This window comes from Perca fluviatilis, chromosome 7 (genome assembly GCF_010015445.1).
Source record: "Perca fluviatilis chromosome 7, GENO_Pfluv_1.0, whole genome shotgun sequence".
Classification (NCBI taxonomy): domain Eukaryota; kingdom Metazoa; phylum Chordata; class Actinopteri; order Perciformes; family Percidae; genus Perca; species Perca fluviatilis.
Window position 1 is genome coordinate 21,416,048 of NC_053118.1, and position 26,797 is coordinate 21,442,844.

A 26,797-nucleotide genomic window follows, 5' to 3' on the forward strand; every position below is an offset into this window, starting at 1 on the left:
CTTTTGACCGGTAGTGTATCTGGACCATATTTTGCTGCCTTCCACTTTGCGACTGAAATAGACACTTTCTGAAAACTAAGGGTTGCCTTCCAATCTATTGAGGTGTTGCACATTCTTTTTCTAGTACTTGAAACTGTTGGTTTGTGGGTTGTTTGTACTTATTTGGTCACTGCACCTTATAGTGCCTACACACTACACAGCTTTCCTTTATTTGTGTTTTCTGTCTGTCAAGTTAAAGATGACTGAAGTTCATATGACTTTGTATTAGGATGACTGCTGTAAAACAAATGAGCCTTAAACTTTTTTTTTTTCCTCTCGTATGATTGTTGGCAAAGATTTTGGAAATGGCAAAATATAAATAAGATTGTGCTTCTTTTAAATATGAAAAATAGCTTAAATATTTTAAATACATTTTTGTGATTGCTAAATGTATGTGATTTTGGAAATGTAGCAAAGTTGTTCTGAAAAATAAAGTTGAAATTCCCATCTGTTGGATTGTCCTGTTAAAATGAGGTGATGGTTGAATAACAGAACAAACATTTTTAATAGTAACATACAAGCATATTCTACAAAATAATTAGTAATTCCTTGCATTTGTAGAAACGGGACAAATATGATTCCTAGTGTTTGCAACCAACGTGTGACAATAAAAATACAAATCTGCACAGCCCTGTGTATACAATATTTTCTGTTTAGGCACTTCGATTCCATTATTAACTTAAACTGTTTAAAAAAGATAAGCTGCATCATGACAATCAAAGTAATTATCAAAAAGTGCGCTCAAATACACAAACTGTAGAAAATAACTAATTTGTGATGATGATCCCAATTTCAGAGGTATACTTGATGCACTATGATCCATAATATAAGTGTATTGTTAGCTTTAATCACTTAACATACGTCCTAAGTATTTAGCATGTAACGGAAGATGACACCAGAAAGCAAGAGCTAATGAGTCCCAGTGTACAAGGCACAAGCTTGAAAGAAACAAGGAAGAAGAGAAACGTGAGAGGGTAGAATACAATATGCCTTTGTTTAAGCTGACATTTTGACTTGTGATATTAGTTAAATGACAGGTGTTGAATTCTAATAACATTCAAGTGTCCAAGTATGTGACAGTGAGCCAGCATGCACAATACCAGGAGCCTGAAACTGAAGCAGTTAAATGGAATTCAGTCTCTTTTTTATTATTTACACCTGTGCTTCTCCTACTGCCAAATGTCTATCTCTTTTGTGAAAAAGGCCCTTAAAAGTGACACCTAATGAACAGTGGTACAGAAGTTAGACTTGGCTTTTTGAATGAAATGTGACTTGTCTGATCAAGACCAAGCTATGTGACTTAAAGAGGTACAGCTGCAAGGCAGATTTTCACAAGGCTGAAAGATCCCGGAGTCAAATCTCCAAACAAGCCAAGCCACATTCAGACCACAACGGTTCCACTGAAGCTGGGCAGGGAAACAAAAGGATTAAAAGCAATCTGTGTACAGTAGTACTGCTCCCTATGTCCTCTCTCCGCACCCTTATTCCCTCCCATGGCCCATCTGTGTGGTGACCAGCATGTGGTAGACTCCCTTCTTGGCCAGCAGTTGTTGATGTGTCCCCTGTTCAACCACCACTCCTCCCTGGAAGACAGCGATGCGGTCTGCGTTTTGGATGGTGGACAGACGGTGGGCCACAATGATACACGTCCTGCCCTTACTGGCCTCGTCCAACGCCTCCTGAACCACCTGGAAAGAGCAGAATGGGTGAAACTACTTAATTTCCAGTGAGCATTGAGTACACTTCACTACTACTCACTACACTCCAACACTGTTATTAAAATGTGAGTACATACTGCATTAATCCTGATTAAATAACCACTACTTTTTATGTGTCTAAATGAAGTATTGCTGTTTGCTCCATATGAAAGCTCCCATATTATGCTAATTTTCAGTTTCATAATTGTATTTTAAGGTTGCACCAGAATAGGTTTACATGGTTTAATTTTCAAAAAACACCATATTTTTACTACTGTACTGCACAGCTCTCTCACTGCTGCATATCCTCTTCTCACCCAGCGTTCAGGTCTCTGTTTCAGCTACAGAGTGAGACATCTCTTCTTCTGTACTATCTTTGTTTGTAGTTGCACATGCTCAGTAGCTAGGTATGGATCATGTTAGCTGGCTGTTTCCATAGACCGTAAAAGAAAGGTTGTTTCTCCAACTTCGGTCAGTTACAAGGCAGGATTAGCCGGGAGACTTCTTCTAAACAAGGGCGCACATGTAAGTAGTTCTTTTCTAGATTATGGTGAACTTGTGTGTGTTGTAGCAGTGCTTTGCCATTGAGAATGAGGTAGCATGCTAGTGCTAGCATGCTAACGGTTGCGGTTAGCCAGCTCGTTTTGGCTAGTGACGTAAAAAGACGTGCAGATTTTTAACAGCTCACCCGGAGACTGAAGGCAGGACACATTCAGAAACCCGTATCTCACTCAAAACAGCATGGATGTTTTTTTTCAAAGTTTGTATGCGTGTGGAAGCACCAGAGACACAAAATAACACCCCAAATCCCCCAAAAAGTGATTTTTTTCCCCAAGTCTTGAGTAAGCTATTCTTTTTAGATCAAGATTGGAGCACAGTATATAAAATCCTCTTTAAACACATAAAAAGATCTAATTTAACACTGTAACTAACTAACTAACTACTCTGTGCAGTGCTTAAAGGGATACTGCCAGATTTTAAAGCAGCTCTGTGTCATCTTTGTGTGTTTAGATGAACAGTGTTTGGCTTCCCTCCGTGTGCCAGTGCATGGCTGAGCAGTGTAGGATCACCGTGCCCTGGTGCTTAGTACATTTTAAATTAGATTTTCTGCTTTTATAGATATTTCTACACAATTTTAATCAAGTAAAATTTCAGCAAAATAACTAATTTTAGTTTTTTTTTTTATTCCCATTTTCCTTCTCATTGGTCTTACTGGTGCCAGTATCGTTTGTGGGAAGTAATCATTTAGTTACAGGTGACTTAGTTTAGCCCTCCCTCCCCCATCACTCACCTTCTCACTCTCAGTGTCAAGTGCAGAGGTGGCCTCGTCCAGGAGCAACAATTTAGGGTTGCGGAGTATTGCCCGGGCTATGGCTATACGCTGCTTCTGGCCACCTGACAGCTGCGCTCCTTTATCACCTGCCTGAGTGTCGTACCTCTGCTCATACAAACAGAGAGAGAAAGAGAGAGGGGGGCACATGATATTGTTATACTGTCAAACGAAAGAAGCATGATGTAATCCAACACATTTTAGCGTTAACAGTGTTCATTGTTAATCCTTTCTACTGAAGAGATCATCTGGTAACACTTTATTTTACAGGTCAGTAGTTTTCTAGAAAGAACCATGTGATTGGTACTAATTCAATGGAAATAGAGAAACCGACTTTTAATTTGGATTTAATTAGTTGAGTTCATAAGCAGTTGTTGACTGAGAGGAAAAAGAGCTGCTACATTTAATCTCAAGTAAAATATTCACCCATTATTTATTGGAAACTTAACTTCCCATATACGTTTACATATATTTCACATTTTAGCATGTTCAGCAGTGCACTCACTAGACTACTCTCTTAAGCAATTTATTGAAATTAATTGATTAGAAATGTACTGATTTTGGCACCAGGGTAGCTCACCTAGTAGAGCGCACGGCCATATACAGAGGCTCAGTCCTCAACGCAGCGGCCACAGGTTTGATTCCGACCTGTGGCCCTTTGCTGCATGTCATTCCCCCTCTCTCTCCCCTTTCATATCTAAGCTGTCCTGTCACAAATAAAGGCCTAAAATGCCCCCACAACCCCCCCAAAAAAAGAAATGTACTGATTTATGCACTCTCTACGTGAGTTTATCTATTATTAGCACCAAATTGCATATTTCATCCTAGGAAACTTCCAAGGAAATTATTGAGAAATGATGGACCCGTAAAATAAGGAAACAGGGACACTTATTCTGAAAAGAGAGATCTCTGAATTTCTGAGGACCCATTGATATTAAGGGGGATGTAGTTCCTTCCCTGCTTCTTCCCAATATCCACTATCATCTTTTGCTGACATTCACAAGTAGGTTGTTGTCCTGACACCAGCAGGTCGGGTCCTGTACTTCTTTCAGGTAGGCCTTTTCATTGTTGTGTCTGTTATCAGGTCAGCAAAACTTGATGGTGTTGAAGTCAAAAGTGGCTACAAAGTTGTATGTGTACAGGGAGTACAGCAGGGGACTCAAAACACAGCCCTAGGGTGCTCCGGTGTACCCTCTGAGGTCTAAGCCAGTTCTTCCCATCTTTGGTTTGCCTGGTCTCCTTGTGTAATAATGCTTGTATAACCTCAACCCTGTGATGAACTTTTTGCATGACTGCCACCAACTGTTGGCCGTAGCCGAGAGCATCAGGTGTGTGAAAACATGGAGGCCACAATAACAAAAGATTTTCTGCTGTTTTCTTATGCGAGCATCCAAACAGCACATCGCCAGGTGTTTGTTTGTGTTATCTGCAGGACAGCCAATGGGAAAGGACACGGATAATGTGTTTTTTTTTTTATACATGGGCCTATTTATGAATAATTTGAAACATATTATGTCTGTGTATGTTTCTTGGCAGAGGCATTTGTCCACAATAAACAGTTTATTGTCATTAAAATATGTTCAGTGAAACAAAGTCGCCTACATCAAACATCAGTTGTCAACAACGCGTCACCAACTGGGAAACTCTGTTATCAAAATCCAGCCCGAGTTTCCCACCTCCGATTCCCACAGGACGTTACGTGAATGGTGACGTTTTCACTCGGAAAAACGTTTTTCCGATGTCCATGAACGCACAGATGCACTGAATACAAGTCCCTCCTGCTAGGGGATTCTATTGGCTGACTAAACGCCACATTCAACTGACAGACTGCATGTGATTGGACCAAAGACCCGTCAGTCAGCGCCATCTTGGATCCTGGCCGAACCGATGGAACCGAGGGAGGATTATTATTATTTTCATACAGAGCAATGACTAAATAGCCGTTCAGATGAATTTATCGCTTTGGATTTACCCGTCACAGTCTCCGAAAAGTCACTGTCTTCCCAGTTGGATTACTAAACTTCTGGAAGGACTACAAAGACACCAACATATAAAACAAAAAGGACGTGACGTTGGGTTGAAAGGTCGCGGAGAATTACGGAGATTTGGGAGTTGATTTTTGGATTAATTATTTATTTATCACTACAGAGGTGAGTGAGTCATTCAGACAGGCTGGTCTTCTTTCTTGGACACAGGAATAGGGTTGCAAAGGGGTGGAAATTTCCAGAAACTTTCCATGGCTGGCATAGCTGGGGAATTTTGGAAACATTCCAATTTGGAAACTTTCATGGGAATTAATGGAACTTATGGGAATTTGGATGGGATGTAGTCCTTGGGCTCAAATGCAGTACTGTCTTCAATCTGTCTTCAATCAGCTTCAATCTGCTGTAGAATGTTGGATTCTAGAAATGATCTGTGCAGTGGGTGTGGCCTCACTAGCCCTGCAGTAGGCTAAGTAGTAGCCCAAACCATTGACCTTTAGCTTAACATATGAAGGTAGCTAGCATGCTGCCTTTGATTTACTATGGTTATGGTTATATGCGTGCTAAGCTAACTATCAGCGCTGTCTATTGTTTCCAGCCTATCAAGAACAAGTGGGTTATACAATTAACACACATAGGTTAATAACAATGGGTTATGTTTACACTACACCCCATTTACTGTGTGCGTGCATGTCATTGACGAATATAGGGAGGACATTCAACTGAGGTTGCATTAAATCAGGTTGTTTTAAGATTATGCTGCAAGATGGGCTTTTTTCCAACTACATTTAAGTTCCCTGTTATAGACTAACAGTATTATGTCAAGCAATATTAAAAATATTCAGTTTATTCCCATTAATTCCCGTTTATTCCCGTTAATTGCCATGGAAAGTTTCCAACTTTGAAAATTCTGGAATCTGATCTGAATCTGAATATGACTGAGACAGAGCATTAATGAAATCATCAGAACCATCACAACAGATACCTGTGGCAGGCTTTCTATGAAGCTGTGAATGTTGGCCGCTGTAGCAGCTTCCTTTATCTCCTCCAGGGTTGCAGTGCGGCTGTTGTCTCCATAGGCGATGTTTTCAGCCAAGGTGCAGTCGAACAGCACAGGCTCCTGGGATACAATGCCGATCTGGGATCTCAACCAGTGGATGTTCAGCTGTTTTGCATCTATATTGTCCAGCAGCTGAAGAAGAAAATGTTAGCAGTAATTATTGTAGAAGGAGTTGTGGAGCTTGTTGTCATGTAATAACGGAAAGTTTCGGTCTCCCCTTACTCCTGAGTAAAATATTTGCCTCTTTAGCTGCTAAATACTCGTGTTTTGCCAGCTAGTTGGTCATTTTGTTTGTGTGCGTTTTTGTGCTGAGCACGTAGTTAGTGTGCAGGGGTTTTTTAGAGCTTATTTGCTGAAAATAGCTGCCTGCTGTGACCGAAAACGAGGTTAAAGGGAAATTTCAGCGATTTTCAACCTTATCTATATCTATCTGAATGAGGGATGGTGTAAAAAAGCCTGCTGCTCTTTCCAATGTTCTCTGTGTCTCTGGAGCTCAGCCGCTAAGCCGGCCATAGCTGCAAATGAAGTCGCCGCTAGCATGCAATGCATTGTGGTACCTAAGGCACAGCTGCCACAGCTCCGTGAGCAGGAGAACTTGCTTACTTATTTCTCCAGTAGACTACATATACCATCAGTACTGATTTAACATCCACATCCAATTTTCCCTTTAATGTGAGCTGTGACCGCGAACCAAAATAGTCAAGTTGTGGGCCGGCTAACTTAAACAATGGTGAAAAACTGAATAAAGTTCCACAGAGCCAAGGGGCAGTTTGATCATGATTATCTAGGAGTTTGTTTTAAAAAGTATTGCGCATCACATGAAAATATTTCAAAAATAGCTGAAGATGGGCTTTAAAAAAGTGACCTTAAGATAGCAATCAATATCCTTCTTTTCTTTATCAGAAGACAATAGCAATAACAGGAATCCCATCAAGATTAAAAGGAACCTGCTGGTGCAGTAAAGATAAAAACACACGCAAGCCTCATCTAGTCTCTAGTTCAGTGCTGTAAAGCAGTCATAAACACACTGGCCACCTAACCTTTAGCTAGCTGACAGTAGGTGAAGAGGCACAAGTGTTAATCAGCCAGTTACACAGAGCGTGGGTGTATATTTGTCTTCTCACCACTCTCCCCTCTCTGGGATCGTAGAATCTCTCCAGCAGCTGGATGGTGGTGCTCTTTCCACAGCCGCTGCTCCCCACCAAGGCCAGAGTCTCGCCCTTTTTCACCTTCAGATTCATCCCTTGGAGGATGGGCACATCAGGGCGTGAAGGGTAGTTAAACTTAACACTATCAAAGTGCACATTACCATCAAATTTGTCCTGGGGTTTTAAGAGATGACACAAAAGATTGGTATGTTATTGTACCTGTGTGTAAAGAGCTGTATTATAAGTGTTGTGTTTGGTGTGTGGGGCTTTGTGTTTTATACCGGTGACTCTCCCTCCTGTGAAAGATTGTCAATGGCGGGCTCTTTGTCCAGCAGCATCATGAGGTGTGAAGCTGAGATTTTGGCCTTAGCATAGTTTGGAGCAAAGGAGTTGGCTTCTCCGAGAGCCATTGCACCGTACAGAACAGCCGAAATCACACTGGGAGAGGAAGTCAAATGCACCTTTTACCTTTCACATTTGCGTGTTAAATGGCATTACATAGATAAGGCTAAGCTAACATGGACCAATGACAATTTTTATTAAATGTTGAATGTAAAAAGACAATATACTTTTACATTATAGCCACCTGATGTTACCTATATCCTCTTTTAATTTACGCATAATTGGTTCCAACTTAGATTTTGCAGTTTTTAGCAACATGGCTTTCGGGATGGCAATGATGGCCGTGCAGTAGGTCCACCACTTTGGTTTAAACAAATATCTCAACAACTATTGGATAGATTGCCCTAAAAAATGTCATGGTGCCCAGAGGATTAATTTTACTGACTTTTGTGATCTCCTGACATTTCCTGTACTGCCACCCTTATATTGACATTTGTGGTTTTCAGTGAAAATTCCTAACAAATATTAAATGGATTGCTGTGAAATTAGATCTAGTTTCCTTTCATTTTGTCAAATACTTTGCTTTATAACCAAAAACCTGCAAAACTAATGGCATTCCCATCAGCCTCGCTGGATTTTAAATTAGCAAATATTAGCATGCTGACACACCAAACCAAGATGGTGTTTATTGTGATATCTGCAAAACATTAGCATGTTAGCTTTGTCATGTTAGTATGTTAGCATGCTGATGTTAGCATTTAGCTCTAAGCGCCGCTGTGTGTGAAGTAGGGATGCACCGAATCCAGGATTCAGGTTTGGATTCGGCTGAATATTAGGCTTTTTGACGGGTTCGGTTTCTGCTGAACCTTAGAATTTTTCTCCACTGAACCCTACGCTTGCACTAGGCGCGCTGAGCTGGTCGACGTAACGATGATTACGGGAAGGTGTTTACGTAGGTGGACCGTTCAATGCAGTAGGCTATGAGCAGTGCTTAATTTGTAAAGTGGGAGGTCCCGGAGCGCAGAGGGGTGGATCCGGCTCAAAACGGGGGTTGGAAGTAATGGAACAAAAAAATGACACTGCCTAGTAGCTTCTCTGACTAAAAAAAATCTAAACAATGATGTGTGTACATCAGGGCAATGTTTATTTTTATTTCAGAACACGCACTGCATTGGGGGCCTGTTTCACAAAAGCAGAATATATAAATCCAGGATAACTGATAAAGCGAGGCTTGACCTAGTCTAATCTGTGCATCCTGGCTTGGTGCGTTTCACGAAGGCCAAGCCAGGCTGAGGAGGAGCGACTAGGTTGAGCCAGGCTGAAGTAATTCAGATAGATGTGTATCCACGGCTTTCCTCAAAAGACCGCGAGGTTGATCACAGATTTACTGATGCCAAAATGGAGAATACGCATTGTACATACTTTATACAGAGTGAGCAGCAGCTTCTTGTGGAAGTATGATGACGTGAAACACATTATTTGTTTAAAAAGAAAAGAAACACGGCCGCTGTAATGAAACAGCGAGAGAAAGCGAGGCAGACGATCACGGACCGACTGAATGCGTAATTGTAGCCTAAACATATACATTAACTGACCACGGCTCTGAATTGAAGCCGTCATAATCATTCCATTCAAGGATTAGGCTACTAATCATTTTCACAAATTAACAGTTGCACTCTTTGCCTTAAAAGTAAGCAGAAGATAATGTTACTCAGGAAATTTACAATTAAGATCAATTTTCTACAACGCTAGAATATGATGCGTAAATATCTCTTTCACTCTGTTCCTCCCTCTCTCTCATGGGCTAAAATATAAGTTTCCTAAGTCATATTAACTTCCACTGCTCGCTTTTAATGCAAAGTGTACAACTGTTCGTTTTTGCAAATGACAGTGACTCATTGAATGGTTTCAGTTAAGAGCAGTATTTCATAAATGTATATTTTTAGACTATCATTCAGTTGGTCCGCTATTATCTGCCACGCTTTTTCTCGCATTTCATTTTTTTATTTTTTATAGAGGCCGAGTTTCCTTCTCTACATATTATATGCTTTGCTCCCTTGTATATATGGACATAGAAAATAAAGACACTGAAGAAATTGGACTCTAAAATCTAGAAACTATTAAGATAATTAAGTGATAAATTCCATGCACACTGTAAACATGAATGGAACAGAGTGATATTCATCTGTTATTTCCCCCCAAATATAAGGTCAAAAACCATTGAGGTGTCCTCTCCCTGTTACATGAATGTACAGTAGCCTACATCACTAGATAGGTACTGGTCCAGTGAACTAAGACTATAATTTGGGAGGATTGTACAATTAGGATATGTTCTTAAATTGTACAATCATCCCAAATTATATTCCCAGTTTACTGGACAACATAAATTGTGTGCTAAAAATGCCAAATACAATGCACATGGAAGTGGAACAAACATGATCCTTATTGTTAAAGAATTTAAAAAAAATTAATCAACTAAAATAATTCAAGGTGCATTGGTCAACTATAGAAATGTACAGCATTGTATGTATTGCCCTTAGTAACAGACTTCATTTAAAACACATTTGAAATGTTATCAGCCTTTTGTAATAAACTCAACAACTGAACAGCAGTCTTCATACAGCAATATAACAGTAACAATGACTGTCAGATGAATAATTATAAATAAAAAAATAATGGTCACAACTTTAAATAATAACAGTACTTAAATAAACAGCAATATGCATCTGTTGTATTTTAATCCAGGCTGATAATAACAATAGGGTAAAACCAGTGCTGGGTGATCAGAAAAGGCTCCAGGATTAAATAAATCCTGACTGTTAGCCTGGTCAGGAGCAGGCTAGCTGTACAGAATAAATCTCCATGGTGATTTATGTGCCTCCGCTTTCGTGAAACCGAATCAAGGCTTAATTCATCCAGGATAACTGGGAAATCCCAGCTTAATCCCTTATCTTGGTTTTGTGAAACAGGCCCCGGTGCGAAATGTAAAAAAGTTTTCACAGGCAGCAGTTATCCATCGGACTATTAAATTAACCAAGAAACCCACCGTGGTCTCTACATTCTTGATCGGCAGAAACGTTTTTTGCTTGTTTGGGATCCGACTGGCCAACGTATTTGAACAAGTTAAGCAAACTTTGTTGTCTTTTTGACATTTTTCCCGAGTGAAATGAGGCTATAACAGCAATCTCAACCAGCACAAGTGCAGCGCCGCGCTGTTGAAGTCTCCCCCCTCCGTCTTACCCTGAAAATTCACCTCAAAACGCATCGAAAATGAAAACGGAGTGTCTATTTGCACCCCCGGTACGAATAGCCTCGGCCACACAGCTGAGCTATTCACACCCTGTAACGTAACAACAAAAACACGTTGCTCGCGTGCACCGAAATCATGGCGGACGTTCATCTTCCATGACCGCAAAAACTGGCAAAGTTTTGTCTCTAAAGTTTATAACAATTGAATTTCTAGCGGAAAATGGATACTACAGTTGCGCTTTATGTCTTCAGTGAAAGCATACAACCGTTAGTTTGTTAGTTAGTACCTATTTTTTGTATACAGTACCGTTACCTAGCAACCGAGGCTTGAAGAAACCAAGTGGTAAACAGTTATTCAATGTTCTGTAAGAACTGCTAGGTGAGTGGTTAGTATGCTTACCTTTGGTATGGGAGTTTGGAGTTTGATTCCACTGTGAGGTGATCTTATTTTTTTAATTTTGGATTGGATAATTTTGCATGTAATTGCGCAAGTCAGTTTTTTGCAGGGTGGTAGGGGAAGACTCATGAATATGCCTGCTCTGGTTGGGTTGGTTAGGTTTAGGCAAGAGGAGTGCGATTGGTTATGGTTAGGGTAAGAATGTCAGGGCCATAATATTCCAAAAAGGTGTAATACATGAGTAGTATGGATAACTGTGTGTAACTATATGCCAAGGTACTGTAAATGCACAGGGGTGCAAATAGCATACATTGATATTTGTACCAGACGGGGTATTAATAGAACACATTGCTGTGTGCACCGGCAGGGTATGAATAGCATTCATTTCTAATTGCACCAGGGTACAAATAGCATACACTGCTAATTGTACCAGGGGTGCAAATAGCCTCACCCAAATGAAAACACAAGATTTTTTTAAAACTTCAATGGGGACTAACAAAACAGATAACAACATTGAACACTACACAAACAGTAGTTTATTTTTTTCATTTAGGCGATACATTTTTCCTGGTGAGACAGGAGGTGCCGGATCCAATAAAAAAGGTTCCCGGATCCAACGTCGGAGGTGCCGGAACATGTTCCGGCGTGTTCAGGCTCAAATTAAGCCCTGGCTGTGAGAAAGTGAAAATGGAACTCGCGGGCAGAAAAGGCGCTGCCCGGCAGCGCCCCCAGCCAAAAGAAGGCAACCCAAGCCGAGCCACATGCCAAACCCGCAATGCCGACCTGTCCCGCAGCGGCAAGGACCCAAAACAACACACAACAAATGATTCTCCCTACAGTGGGACCGGAGTGACCGAACGGCCGGCTGCTGCTCATTAGCTAGCGTTAGCTTTCTAATTTCACCCACCCAACATGCCTTCATCATACAATGGTTAGCGATAGAGATAATTTGCCAAACAAAATTGTCACTCATCTGGCGATAGAGATGTGTTTTCCTACGATGTGAAAAGAGCGTGTGAATTCAACATTAAGTTGTTACATTTAACTATTTTAGAGACTGTGGACGTTGTTTACTTCATTAATGTGTTTACTGTGTTAATGGACCGAGAATGGGAGCAGGATTCGGTATTTGGTTTCGGATTCGGCAGAATCTTAACCAGTGGATTCGGTATTTGGCCAAACCCCAAAAATCTGGATTCGGTGCATCCCTAGTGTGAAGCCTCACACTAAAATTAGCATGGCTGTAGACTAGTGTTGTTTTGACACTGATAACATTTCATACAATACAATGTATTCTGTATCTGCTTGTTGCTTTATTTTTATAAGCTACATCATTCTGATATTGAGTGAAATAGTTATTTATCCCAAATTTTTTTTTTTATTATAGCACAATAACACTAAATGCAGTTCTAGATGTCTTGTGCATCACTGTAAATACATTTCCTAACATTCAGCCTGAAACACTGGGTGTCTGAAAACCTTTGGAAAGTAATACAAATCTGAGGGTTTACAATGCATGCGTGTGTAACATAAAATGCTTCTTGGTGATGAGGAGTTAATATTTCTGTGTTTTATAGTTTTATGTTCCTTCAGAAGCCCATGGTGCAATGACCTTTGGACATCCTCTTTGTGTAACAGGCAAAATATAAATGAAGGTGGATGGCTCCTCCTCAACAATATCACACGTTATGTTACGTTTGCAGCCTAAAACACGTGTGTGTGTCTGTTGGATGACCAAAGGTACAGGTGACTTGTGGGACCATATCCTCTGGGTTTGAAACCAACCCATTTACAGCGTCACCTCGGATACTTCAGGCCAGGGTAATAATTATAAGCCATATAAACAGCTTCTCCTCCCAAGAGCAATGCTTTTGTCTGATTTTACCTGCTGGTAGGTACCAGTTATAAAGTTTAGATTCTCGGCCCGAGCCGTTATTTTCCGCCACTATCCTCGGGCCGGGCCCGGGCCAGACCCTTGATCAAGCGATTATTTTTTATTTTTTTTAAAGCCTAATTGGGTGGGGAGAAAGCTATGCCATAATCAGAAATATTATAAAATATATATAGGCTATATAAAAGTAACACGTGTACAAAAGTTAGGCTGCAGTTACAAAATGCAACACGTGTCATGCGCGGAGTCTCCCCTCTACTCGCACGCATCACACCGGGCCTGCTGTGCTGAATAAACAAACAGCGCAGTTTACATGCTTCGTCCTTGTTGCATTATTCTAAACAGATTTCTGCAGTTCAAACAACTCGGAATTGTAGTTGAGAACGTCAGTTATAACGGACCACGTGTTAAAAAAGTGTCGGTTTAAATCGGGCTCGGGCTCATAATTACAGTTAATGTGTCGTGTCGGGCTCGGACACAACATGCTCGGGCTCGGGCTGGGTCGGGCTTGATTTTTTTGGGCCGATCTAAGCTCTAGTACCAGTGCATGCAAACTGGTCATCTTCTCTAACATAAACTAAAACTTAATCTCCTCATTAAAAGAAAAAGTCATGGGGACACTTACAGGAATACTCCCTCAATATCCATCCTTCCTTCCTGAATGAGCCAAGCTCCAAAGCGGAAACAGCCTGCGTAAGCGAAGTAGAGCATGGACTGGGTTAAGGAGAAGGTAATGCCATGCACATGGGCATTTTTCTGTGAGTTCCTGTACAGACAGGAAGAGAAAGATGACATCAAAGAGAGCACTCCTCAAATTAATCAAAATTGATTTTAAAATACATATACACTCAACTAAAGGATTATTAGGAACACCATACTAATACTGTGTTTGACCCTATGCTTCCAGCACCTTGTTGAATTAATGACACAAAGAATGAAGACAGTTCTGAAGGTGAAAGGGATCCCCCCCATCATTACACCTCCACCACCACCAGCCTGCCCAGTGGTAACAAGGCACGACGGATCCACGTTCTCATTTTGTTTACGCCAAATTCTGACTCTACCATCTGAATGTCTCAACAGAAATCGAGACTCATCAGACCAGGCAACATTTTTCCAGTCTTCAACTGTCCAATTCCGGTGAGCTCGTGCAAATTGTAGCCTCATTTTCCTATTTTATGAGTGGTACCCGGTGGGGTCTTCTGCTGGTGTAGCCCATCTGCATCAAGGTTGTGCGTGTTGTGGCTTCACAAATGCTTTGCTGCATACCTTGGTTGTAACGAGTGGTTATTTGAGTCAAAGTTGATCTTCTATCGGCTTGAATCACTCGGCCCATTCTCCTCTGACCTCTAGCATCAACAAGGCATTTTCGCCCCCCAGGACTGCAGCATACTGGATGTTTTTCCTTTTTCAGACCATTCTTTGTCAACCCTAGAAATGGTTGTGCGTGAAAATCCCAGTAACTGAGCAGATAGTGAAATACTCAGACCAGCCCATCTGGCACCAACAACCATGCCACGCTCAAAGTTCCTTAGATCACCTTTCTTTCCCATTCTGACATTCAGTTTGGAGTTCAGGAGATTGTCTAAACCAGGACCACACCCTTAAATGCATTGAAGCAGTTGCCATGTGATTGGTTGATTAGATAATTTCATTAATGTGAAATTTAACAGGTGTTCCTAATAATCCTTTAGGTGAGTGTATTTTGATTCATATATCCCATGGAGATGATGGATCTGTGGTTTAATTAATGTTATTTTTCGTACTTGAATGGTATTTTGAGGTTTTCCTGATACAAAGCCTCAAACTTGGGTTCTCTGTTAAGAGAGACAACAGTACGGATATTCTCGATGGCCTCTGTAGCAATCTGTAGAAACAAACCATACAAATATGCTAAAGCCCACAAATGATGCTTGTTCTTAAGAGTAAAAAAAAAAAAGGAATTTGCATGTTACTCTGGTAAATCCACACTGAATCTCTACCTTTCCAGACTTCTCCAGCTCCTTCTTGTCCTTAACAGCATATCCAGTGAGCGCCTTCATCTCCACAGCTCCAGCCAGTGCCATTAAGGGCACCACAGCCAGAATGAGCAGGGTCAGCTCCCAGCCGTACACAAAAGAAATGATCAGACTGGTGCCCATGTTAGCTATGTTCTGGGCCAGTGTCGCCATACGTACTCCTGTAGCCTGAGCAGACGTAAAAGATGGGAACAAAGCAGATAACAAAAGTTGTGTGTGTGCTTGTGTGTGTGTGTGTGTGTGTGTGTGTGTGTAGGTGTGTGTAGGTGTGTGTAGGTGTGTGTAGGTGTGTTGTTGAGACTAACCCCTTGTACTTGGGCTGCGTCTGTGGCCAGTCTCGTAGTGAGTGCTCCAACACTGTTTTTGGGACTGTCAAACCAGCTGAGGTCCTACAAGTTAACAGGGATTACCATTTTCAATTGGCCATGAAAATAGAATACATTCACTTAGAATTAAAAGACTTAATATACAACAGACCTCCTGAAAACCTCACTTTACTGTAACATTAAACATTACTTAGTAATCAACAAAATAAAAGTTTGGAAAAGTTATTTATTAAGAATTGGATTTCTGGAAAACCTCAGTCTAGATAATACTGCGACTTAGAACTAATTAGTTATTACAAATACTAGAACCTGCTCTCATATAGAGCTGGTTACACTCACCTGTCTCATCATGGCCTTAAAGGCCCCCAGTCTTAGTTTGAGGGTCAGAATCTCTCCAGATTTACCAAAACAGAAGCCCTGTTGAAAGTTTACAGACAGAAGACATGAGCACACCTGAACACTGACATGAACTTCTGTCACATCACCTGCACGTGTGTTTATACTGCAACAGCACTTTCCTAATATCACACTGTAAGTCTGTGTGAAAGGTATCAACGTTTCCACATTTCTAACCATTCTTAGTTATAGTTATAATGTGAGTAAGTAAAACTAAAGTAATCTTTGGGTTGAGGCATATATGATTAAAGAAGCATTTTGGGAAATTGGCTTATTAGCTTTCTAGCCAAGAGTGAGATGAGAAGATTGATATAACCCTCATGTCTGTCCAGTAAATATACATAAACAGCCAGAAGACAGTTACCGTAGCTTAGCACAACAACTGGATACGGAGGAAACGGCCATTCTGGCTATGTTCTTTCCTTTGAGTGGTATCTTATCATCTTTTCATCAAACTCTCAGCAAGAAAACAAGTGTATTACCAAAATGTCAATGTGTGTGTGTGTGTGTGTGTGTGTGTGTGTGTGTGTGTGTGTGTGTGTGTGTGTGTGTGTGTGTGTGTGTGTGTGTGTGTGCTGTGTTACATGCATACCTGTAGGAACATGGCAACAAAGGTTACAGCTCCAATAACAACAAACATCAGAGAAAAGAATGTGGCTCTTTGCCTGATAACTGCTTGATCTGGATGTGCAAACACCTGAGAGGAGAAGAAAAAACAGCTAATGTGTAATTTTTGGCAACATCTGACAAATGTTGCAATCAACAGGAAAGCATTAAAAAAACTTTTGTGGTACACAGATACTAAGAGTAACATACAGTGATGATCTTGGAGAAGATGATAGCGAACAGTGGCTGCATTGCTCCGTTTATGATAGCACAGATGGTCCCCACAAAAATGTACGGCCACTCGGGAAGGTTGAGACGCATCAATTTATGGAACGGCACGGAGGGAACATTTTCTTCCTACAGAAAGAGGAAAAACAGTTGAGTCACATCTCCTTTCCCTCTACCTCTCCTGTTTTTCTTCAGGAAGAGATTCAGAAAGGGAAAAAAAAACTCGAAAAAACTGAATTTAGTATGTAACTGCTGGAATGTGGGGAAAGATGAAGGAAAAGAGTGGCTAGGTAAGAGGAGCAAGTACAAAGTCATCAAAAATATTTTCTTTTTTGGACAATTTTCTTTACAATAGGGTTATCGTTTATGTAGTTTAGAGCCAGGGGTAAGGCAGAAAATATGAGATTTGCTAAGGATGGAATAGCACGAAGCCTGTTCCATCTGTATCACTATCAGAGTTAACAGATTGTACTAAAAATGAGAGGCTGCATTGTCATCTTGGAATTGAGGTAGTCCCATTTCCTTGATATATTTTGTCCAATGTTAATAATCTTTCCTGAATGAAAACTGTGACTATGAGATATCCTTGGCTACAGAGTTTAGTGGTAAAGGTTGAGTTTGTAACCAGAGAGCCATCCATTCTCCCTCAGCACACATATGATAATTGGTTTTGATTTGACAGGATTTTTTTGTAGCTAGGGGTTCGAGAGCAAGGACTTATTAAATAGGGAAGAGACAGTCTTGATTCGTCGTAATGGGACGAACCTGGATCTAAAAGAGTTAGCTTGAGCAGAGGAGAGAGAGGACACAGGTCTAATTACCTCACCCATGCATTTATCACCAAAACCTCTTAAGGACCAAAAAAAAAGTCTAACTTGACTAACGGTATATGGACTTAAGGTAATGGTGGGGTTGGACTATGAGAGTATATAATTTTGTTTAGCTTGCATAGAACATGTTGACAATGTTGCCCCAGCCACTCAAACCCCAGAGATGTTGCACCACAGCTCACTTCTTCTGTCACGTGATCCTGGAGCTTTTGCACCTCTTTCTCTCCCTCTGAGGCAGCAAAGGAGGAACCTCTTCTGGACTTCCTCCTGTGCAGAGGAGACTGAGAGTGGGACTTGACTAAAGGGCTCTTCTCATCCGCAGAAAGCTCCCACTTTGCCTCCTCCCAGTCATTGGCTTTCTGAAAGGTCTGTGGCAGGAAGACACAAACAATATCAAAGACTGGCCATTCTGAAATGACAAAGTAACTGAGCTCCAGCCAAACCAAATGGTGTATCAACGTGTTTATGTGTTTATGTATTACCTGCATGGTGACCAGTGTATGGTAGACTCCCTGTTCCTTCATCAGTTGGCTGTGAGTCCCCAACTCTACAACATCACCATTCTGAAAGCCAGCGATGACGTCAGCATTTCTGATGGTTGAGAGGCGGTGGGCAACAATTATGGTGGTACGACCCAGTCGGACCTGCACACAATGATATGTGTCCGTGTTTTTGTGTCTTTGCTTATATTTACAAGAAGGAGATACAATTGTACATACAGTTTATGAACATACAACATGTTTGCAGTAGACACATTTTAAGTGTTAAGACTAAGAGTCTAGGGGAGCTGTGTGATGACATTATTTAATCCCATTCATGTGTGTGCGGAGTGAACAGTAAATCAGCTGGCTAAACCAGAGGAAGTCTTTCGGCGTGAGGATGCCCGTGAAAGCTTTGATACGAATGAATGGGGTGCCATCTAGCCTCCAGCCTTCAGCTCTTTGAGGCTGTACTTAGGCACAGTGGTGCTTTGTGCTAATGCTAACATCAGTATGCTATCATGCTCACAATAACAACATGCTGATGTTTCCCATAATGAAGCTGATTAACATGCCATTAGTTCTGCCAATAGACTATATGGTATACCATGGATATCCATATCCAATATTTTTGTAGACGAAGCCTACAGGAACAGCTCTGGGCAGTAAGGTTATTTTGCAGCATCATTTGATGCACACCGGCCCAAAAATTATGTTTTCTATTATCATGATTTGGTCCATTAGGTCCAATAGATTTTGCGTCTAGAGGAGCTGTGTGATGACATTATTTAATCCAATTCATGTGTGCGGAGCAAACAGTAAATCAGCTGGCTAAACCAAAGGAAGTCTTTTGGTGTGAGGTAGCCCGTGAAAGCTTTGAAACGAATGAATGAGGTGCCATCTTGGAACGCGTGGAAGTTTTCCTTAATACAGCCATGATCAAGAGACAATTCACTAAAATCCAAAGATGTCAACCTGCTGGTAGCTCTAGAGGACAAGTGTACAACATTTCATGGCAATGGATGGATATTTCAGTCAGTCTTAAAGTCATGGACTTACCGATACGGACGGACCAACATTGCCATCTGGAGGGCCACACCATTGGTGTCGCCAAAGAAAGTAGTAAACGTAAAAGTAATCTAATTTATATTAAGTATTTTAACTGCTTTTTTTCAAAAATGTCTGTGTCAGTGTCAAAGTGCAATAAGCCCTAATGCTGTGTTCTGAATGAGGCAGAGCATTTGTCTGTGTGTGTTTGTACCTTGTCGAGTGCAGCTTGCACAATAGTCTCGCTCTCAGCATCAAGAGCAGATGTGGCTTCGTCCAACAAAAGGAATTTGGGGTTGCGGACTAAAGCTCGAGCAATCGCAATTCTCTGCTTCTGTCCTCCACTCATTTGAGTCCCTCGGTCTCCGACCATCGTCTCAAACTTCTGCTCAACGACAAGAGTCTCAGTATTAGCAAGTTGTGGAGTTCTTGACAAGCACAGATGACAGGGAGTCATAAATACAGTCATACATCAGGAAGGTTCATGATGAAGTCGTAAGCGTTAGCCTCCTTGGCAGCTTGTTCGATGTCCCACTGCGTCACGTCAGGTCGGCCATATCTAATGTTCTCAGTGATGGTGGTGGCAAAGAGGACGGGCTCCTGACTCACCACTCCGATCATCTCTCTCAGGTAGCGGACGTTAAGAGTACGGATGTCGTGACCATCAACAGTTACCTAAAATGCCAGAGTAAACAGACACAGCACTTACCGCAATGACACAGCGTATACATGATTTGCAGTAAAACTGCTCTTATTAAATAACAAAATGTTATGAATAAATCAGTGGAGTACTCTTTTAATTCCTTAACTACAGCAAAGTGGATATAATGACGACTACTGAATCAATCCTTTTAATTAACTGGTTTTGACATTACTCACAGATCCTTCCTGAGGATCGTAGAACCTCTGCAGCAGCTGGATTGTGGTGCTTTTACCACAGCCACTGCTACCTACCAAGGCAATGGTTTGTCCACTTTTCACGCTCAGAGACAGGTTATTTAATATCTACAAATAAAAGCAATGTCAGTTATGAGATACAGGTTAATAGTAATATAATGTACGTTTTAGAGTTCAGTAAACAGAGTCTATGGGGAACGTACTTTGACGTCTGGCCTGGAGGGGTAGCTGAAGTGGATATTCTTGAACTCTATGTCTCCTGTGATGAAATCAGGCTTGAAGCCAGCCTCTGAATAGCTGTCGATGATCGGTGTCTGTTGAGTCAAGAGTTATAACAATATTTTACTTCTGAAAACTCAGCTCTGTTCTCGTTTGTAGTTTGGCCACATTTAGATAAGAACCTGATTCTTTTCACAACCTCAAACAGACAATGGGAGGAAGGCTGTTAGCCCTCCATGTTAGGGGGAGCATATTTAAAAAGCTCTCTTTGTTATCACTGCTTCTCTCTGTGCGGACACGGACACGGACACACACACACACACACACACACACACACACACACACACACACACACACACACACACACACACACACACACACACACACACACACACACATATTGTCCCTCAAAGGTTGAGCGGAGACTTGTTTTATGTACCTCTTGGAGGCCTCACCCTTCTGTATTTCAGACTAGACAGTAGAAAGTGTATCTATAAAGCACCTTTGTATATCAGACGTCGCAAAGTGCTTCATGAGAAAATATATAAAATCGAGAGACTCTATATTAGTAATTCAAATAATAGGGATTCAAATAGTTAAAACTAAAACCAAGGTATCCACAGATCTTAAGTCAAATGGGAGATAGAGCTTTATGGATGGTATAACTAAAAGCCCTGAGAGAAGAGTCCATACTTTTTCAGTTTAGCTTGAGGCTGTGTGCTAACTTCTTACCGGTATTTGTATTCATTTACACACAGATGGTGTCACACAGGCACTATTCTAGCAGAATAGCTAGAGATGAGACATTGTCGGAAGTTACCCTAGTAAGTGGTTCAGTAAGTTATGCTGCATGTTTCTGAAGCTATATTGACCATTTTAAATCCACTGATGTATAGTCAAAGACATGCCATGACAAGGAAGCCACTGTACATGTGTGATAAGGGTGTAATATTTGTAAAACTGACACCTTATTTAACCTCACAGTACATTCACGGTTAAGTTCAAGAAGTGGAGAGCCACAGCTATGCAATATCAACCAGATGACCTGACAGCAGGTGCTCCAATTAGAGCGAAATCCAACATGTCTGACTGCAAGTTGTCGGCTGCATCAAAGCGGCTTCCCACAGTGCCAGAGTACAGTGGTTCATGTTCAGTAATACAAACTGACAACTGTCCAGCAGCAAAAAGATCATTCAATCAATGTTGCATTTCTTACATGATCAATAATGTTGTACACTTTATATGCAGCTCCCTGGGCGCTGGAAAAGGTCTGCAAGTTTGGAGAGGTTTGTCCCAAAATGAACACTCCAATAAGCACAACGAAGAACACCTTAAGAGAGACAGAGACACACACGCACGCACACGCACGCACACACGCACGCACACACACACCACACACACACACACACACACACACACACACACACACACACGCACCAGTGTTAGTTACAGCAACCTTTTTTTTTCAGTCTCCCTTAAAGGGGAATTGTTAGAAATTCCGTCATGATGGGTCTACTCACAGTGAGTAAAGTTCCAATGGTGTACTCCTTACTCAGAATGAGTGTACTTCCGTACCAAAAGGCCAGAGCATAGGAGAGGTAAATCATCAGGAAGGTGAAGCCCATGGAAAAGTTAGCAGATGCTGCCTTCTTTATTCCCATGCTCTTTGCATCCTCCAAGTTCCTATTATATCTATGGTGCAACACACACAAATACACAAGCATAAATACTAATTCAATGGAAAGAAAAGTTAAATATAAATTAGATTGCAATGACACAAATTTACAAAAAAAACACAAATTTAATTATATGGCTTTTTCTTGCACTTTGATCAGTTTATAAACCAAGAATGATCTGCCCTGCACGGACATTTTGATTGTTGTTTTCATCTTTTGTGAAGCACATTGTATTCCACCTTTTTGTAAGAAATGTGCTATACAAATAAAGTTTTAATATTATAACCACAGATCTGTGAATTACTTTAACTCAAACATTGAATATTTTTCACACTATTGAGAGAATTGATGTGATTATATCCACTGACTTGTTAATAAGTTGAGAATCAGCGGTGGACTACCTCACACACACACACACACACACACACACACACACACACACACACACACACACACACACACACACACACACACACACATATATATGTATAACATACTGTACATACCTCTTGATTTCTCTGTCCTGCCCACTGAAGGCAAACACTGTCCTGATATTAGAGAGCACTTCTTCTGCCACAGCTCCAGCTTTGGCATATGCAGCCTGCTCTTTAGAAGTGAAAGACGCCAGCACCTAATCAGGAGAAAAACAAAAATGTTATTAAGAATACCAGCAGGGGGGATGTGTCCTTATGATCAACAAATGGAGAGCAAGAGAAAGGCTTAAAAGATGGACAAAGAGAACGTGCATTTTGAATGAGCAACACAAAGACAACAGAGAGAAGCTTACCTTAGAGAAAAGTCCGGCTGAAATGCCCAGCGCAGGGCTCACAGCCAGGATGACGAGAGTGAGTTTCCAGCCTTTGACGAAGCCGATGGTGAAGGCGGTGACGAAGCTGGTGAAGGCCTGGATAAGTTTCCCCGCCTTGTCGCCAATACCCTCTTGGATCTTATAGACATCACTGCCAATGCATATAATATAAATACGTCCACCAATGATCTTCAGAGTACTGCAACATTTATGTATTATGAATGAAAGGAAAACCATTTTGCTGTTGTCATGTGAAAACTGTGAAACTTTATTAATCCTGACTTTGATGTTTTAACTTTAGATTAAATGTTTTATTATACGATAATGAAAGAAATCCTGAAAGCAAAAATGTTTTTCTTTTTGATGTCAGAAAGCCATTTTACAGAAGAGTTGAAATAATAAATTGGTTAGTCGATCAACAGAAAATTATCATTATCGTGGCCGGGTCGTGGTGGATAGAGCAAGCGCACATAAACATACAGGTTTATGCCTCGACGCAGAGGTCCAGGGTTCGAATCCGACCTGTGATGATTTCCTGTATGTCTTCCCCCTCTCTCTCACCTAGCTGTCCTATCCATTAAAGGTGGAAAAGCCCAAAAAAATTATCTTAAAAAAGAAAATTATCATCATCGTTTAATTGTAAAAAAATAAAAATGTTTTCAATTCAATTTTATTGATAGTGCCACATCATAACAGAAGTCCTCTCGGGACAATTTACAAGTAGAGTAGGTCTAGACCACATTCTATAATGTACAGAAACCCAACAATTCCCACAAGAGCAAGCATTTGGCGCGAAAGCGGCGAAGAAAAACTTCCTTTTAACAGGCAGAAACCTCGGACAGAACCTGCCTCTGCCTCTGAAGCGACGGGTAGGGGAAAGGGAGAGAGAAAGAGAGAGTGTATAACTAATGTTAATGTCTTAATGTCTTTCTGTGTATTTTATTAGAATTTCATTGTTTTGTTTTTGTTTCATATTGCCCCTTTTGTTTTTATATTTGCTATTTAATTGATTTATATAATTAATATAAATCAATTCTAATACTGTTAATGGTTAAAAAAATCTGTTTATTGTGTTCTGTCTGAATATTTGGACAAATTGTATGTTGCTGCTTTGGCAACATTGTTATTGAAACTTTCATGCTAATAAAGCCCCTTTGAATTTGAATTTGAGAACAGAGAGAAAAATAAAAGGAAAAAAAAGAGAGAGAGAGAGAGAGAGAGAGAGAGAGAGAGAGAGAGAGAGAGAGAGAGAGAGAGAGAGAGAGAGAGAGAGGCTTACAGATATGACTCATAATTATAGCAGTAGATATATTGGAATGGCATTTGCTGTTTTGCTGTTATTCTAGTCTTCTATGATAGTGAATTGAATATCTTTCTGTTCAACTGTTGCTTCAACAAAACAAGCAAGTTAAATATGTTACCCACTCTGTGAGACGTGTGTTGAGCTCTGCTATTTCAGTGACATCGAACCATCCGATGTCCTGCTTCATGATGCTGTGAAAAAACAACTTGCGGATGCGTGTGCCCTGCCGCCCGGCTGAAAGGCTCCATAAAGCCACCTGCCCATAGGCTGCCACCACCACGACAAAACCCATGATGGAGTAGTAAATGGCAAACCTTGAGGAAAGAGAAGAATTGTGACACATGACTTAAAAACTTCTGCTTAGACTTTCTTTAGAAAACTGGTAATTATCGAATTAGTCCGATAAAGTGGAAGTTGGCAATGGATGATTAAAGTGACAAAAAATTCATAATTGATGTAATTTTATGTCTAGAAAAACCACTGCAAGTTCCCTGACCTTCCTGCACTTATGAAAGTAAAAAACACAAATATCAACATTAAATTCAACATTTTGGAGACCATTTCACCCGACAATAAAGCTTTCTCTGTTTATGCTGATCATATAAAGTCTTACGTTGTCATGTCCTCCTGTAGGGTGCTGTTACTCGGTATGTGGGTGACATCTGAAGACACAAGGTAACAAAGATATTGTTACACCATATTTATTTCAGTGAATTATGTGTGCCCATGTCTGTTACTGAAAACTCACTGGGGTGGGTGATGTTGATTTGGCCCATCATGGAGTCCTCTATAAAGCTGTCTGTCATGTCCCCAAACACAATACACATAAGAGGAAGCACTATACCGTGGATAATGGCACAGATTGTCCCAGCCAGGATATACACAATGTCCAAGCCATCTGCAAACCTAAACTACACTCACATAAAGGAGAGAGTTTGGAAAGACCAAAGACAGAACAGCAGAAATCAGTATCTTAGATGCCATGATAATTTTCAGGGTGTAAAAAAATTGAATTATGCAATCAGAACGGGGAGCGACTTTAAACTCCATTATATTCTCTCAGCAGGGGACAGTTGGAGTCAAACCGAAACAACAGGAGGATGTGTCGCACCCCCGTCCTCTCTACCGGCCTCCTCCTCTTACTTCACACACTCACACAAACCTCAACACAAACACACACACACACACACACACACACACACACACACACACACACACACACACACACACACACACACACACCTTTTATGCTTAAAAGATCATAGCCTACTACACACAGCCTTTATCGTATTTTCTGTTATTTCGAACACACACACACACACACACACACATTTCAATTGCATTTTATAGCAATATAAAAACAGTAGAAAAAAAATTGACAGTAGATAGTGAAGAATAAAGCTAAATTAACTACTTTAAAAGAATAATTACATTGCATTACAACTGGTTCTGACAGAAAGAGATCACAGTGTGATGCAGCTTACCACATCAATGGGACCAACCACAGGCAACTTTGGTTCTTTTTCTTTCTTCTTTCCATTCTTTTTGCTTTCACTGGAGAATATAAAAAGAATGATGCATGAATATAGTCTAATTGCATACAATTGTTTTCTAAAGAATAACTGAGACACCTGTTACAGTATATAAATTGGTGCCGTTTGAAAACCATTGCTCTTGAAATCTTGGTTAGAAAAAGAGAGTTGCCTAGGCCTACTTTAAATCTCCATTTTGTTCGAGTTTGGCTGTGCCCAACATTTCCGTTTCGTCCTTCACATCCATGTCTGGGTCCTGTCAGATTTCACGTCTCAATCGAAACAATTTGGATCCTGTGATATAAAAACAAACAACCACCAAGAGCAGCTTTAGGATTCGCTCAACTGTATTAGTTTACACATTTATTAAAAACACAACAAAAGTAGAGGTAACATATAAAGTAGAATAGCCTACAATAGAAATAGACTAAAACAGGCGCTGACCCACCGGTTCTTCTCCGACCCGTATCAGTAGGCTATTAGTCCTCCGGTCTAGTTTTGACAAAGGTGGAAATCAGCACACGTGCGCCTCTCCTCCTCCTCTCCCCTCCTTTTTCCGCTTCATAAATTAAACAACAGGCGAGAGCTGCTGCAGGGTACAGAAGTCCGCTTCCCTGTATGTTTCACCTTTCCTAACCAAAGGAATGCAAGCTTCCATAATTTGGGGAAATACATTTAAGATCGCTTTCTTGAAGAAAGGTGATCGGCTAATAAATAGTCCAGCTCATAACCACAAACCCCGTAAAATTGCAACTTTTTGTTTTTTAAATTTTCTTTTTTGTAGGCTACTGATTAAACAAACAAGTTATAGACTAACGTGTAGGCTAAATGAGGTTTAGCGGTGCTGGAATGTTTGTTTTAGGGCCTACCTTTGGGCAGAGCCAAACCAGCTACGCCTATCTTCTCATCTAACGGTAACGGTTGACAAGAAAGCAAACAATATTTCCTAAAATGTCGAAATATTGCTGTCATTTAGGTAGGCTACATAGTTGCCTACCCACTATCGTATTTTAGGGGTTTTATGCAGCCTATTCATTTCTATTTAGGCTATCGATATGCCTACTGTAAGTTTGTTTGCATGTTAAAAAGCAGAGCACTGAAAATGCTCCGACAGTGAACAGGCAACTAATGCCTGCAACAATTCTCTCCTCGGACCGACACACATCAAGAGAGACTTCATGTAGGGTTGTACGATATTGACAAAATGTGATATTGCGATATCGATTATGAATAATGAGATACCTAAACATATGTAAAATTACAGTTATGAGAAAACACATCAAAATAGATTCATAAC

At 40.7% G+C, this 26,797-nt stretch overlaps 1 protein-coding gene across 2 annotated transcripts; it reads right to left on the reverse strand.

Moving 5' to 3' along the window:
* Window positions 1–520: 520 nt before the first annotated feature.
* Window positions 521–26,090, reverse strand: abcb4 (ATP-binding cassette, sub-family B (MDR/TAP), member 4). 2 transcript variants are annotated; one of them, XM_039805141.1, is made up of 28 exons: window positions 25,949–26,089; window positions 25,683–25,794; window positions 25,453–25,522; window positions 24,717–24,879; window positions 24,582–24,630; window positions 24,091–24,282; window positions 22,645–22,816; window positions 22,364–22,488; window positions 21,702–21,873; window positions 21,398–21,511; window positions 20,166–20,276; window positions 19,945–20,070; window positions 19,537–19,740; window positions 19,280–19,450; window positions 18,022–18,183; window positions 17,722–17,907; window positions 16,692–16,838; window positions 16,468–16,572; window positions 15,819–15,896; window positions 15,459–15,542; window positions 15,118–15,321; window positions 14,902–15,002; window positions 13,761–13,901; window positions 7,538–7,694; window positions 7,233–7,430; window positions 6,034–6,240; window positions 3,028–3,174; window positions 521–1,727 (listed from the first exon to the last, which is right to left on the reverse strand). In XM_039805141.1, the coding sequence occupies exons 2-28, from the start codon at window positions 25,745–25,747 to the stop codon at window positions 1,521–1,523; spliced, it is 3,858 nt and encodes a 1,285-aa protein (XP_039661075.1). In that variant the 5' UTR covers window positions 25,748–25,794; window positions 25,949–26,089; the 3' UTR covers window positions 521–1,520. The 2 variants fall into 2 exon arrangements, with proteins under 2 accessions (XP_039661075.1, XP_039661076.1); XM_039805142.1 differs by having other exon boundaries at window positions 1,521–1,727; window positions 25,916–26,090.
* Window positions 26,091–26,797: the final 707 nt, after the last annotated feature.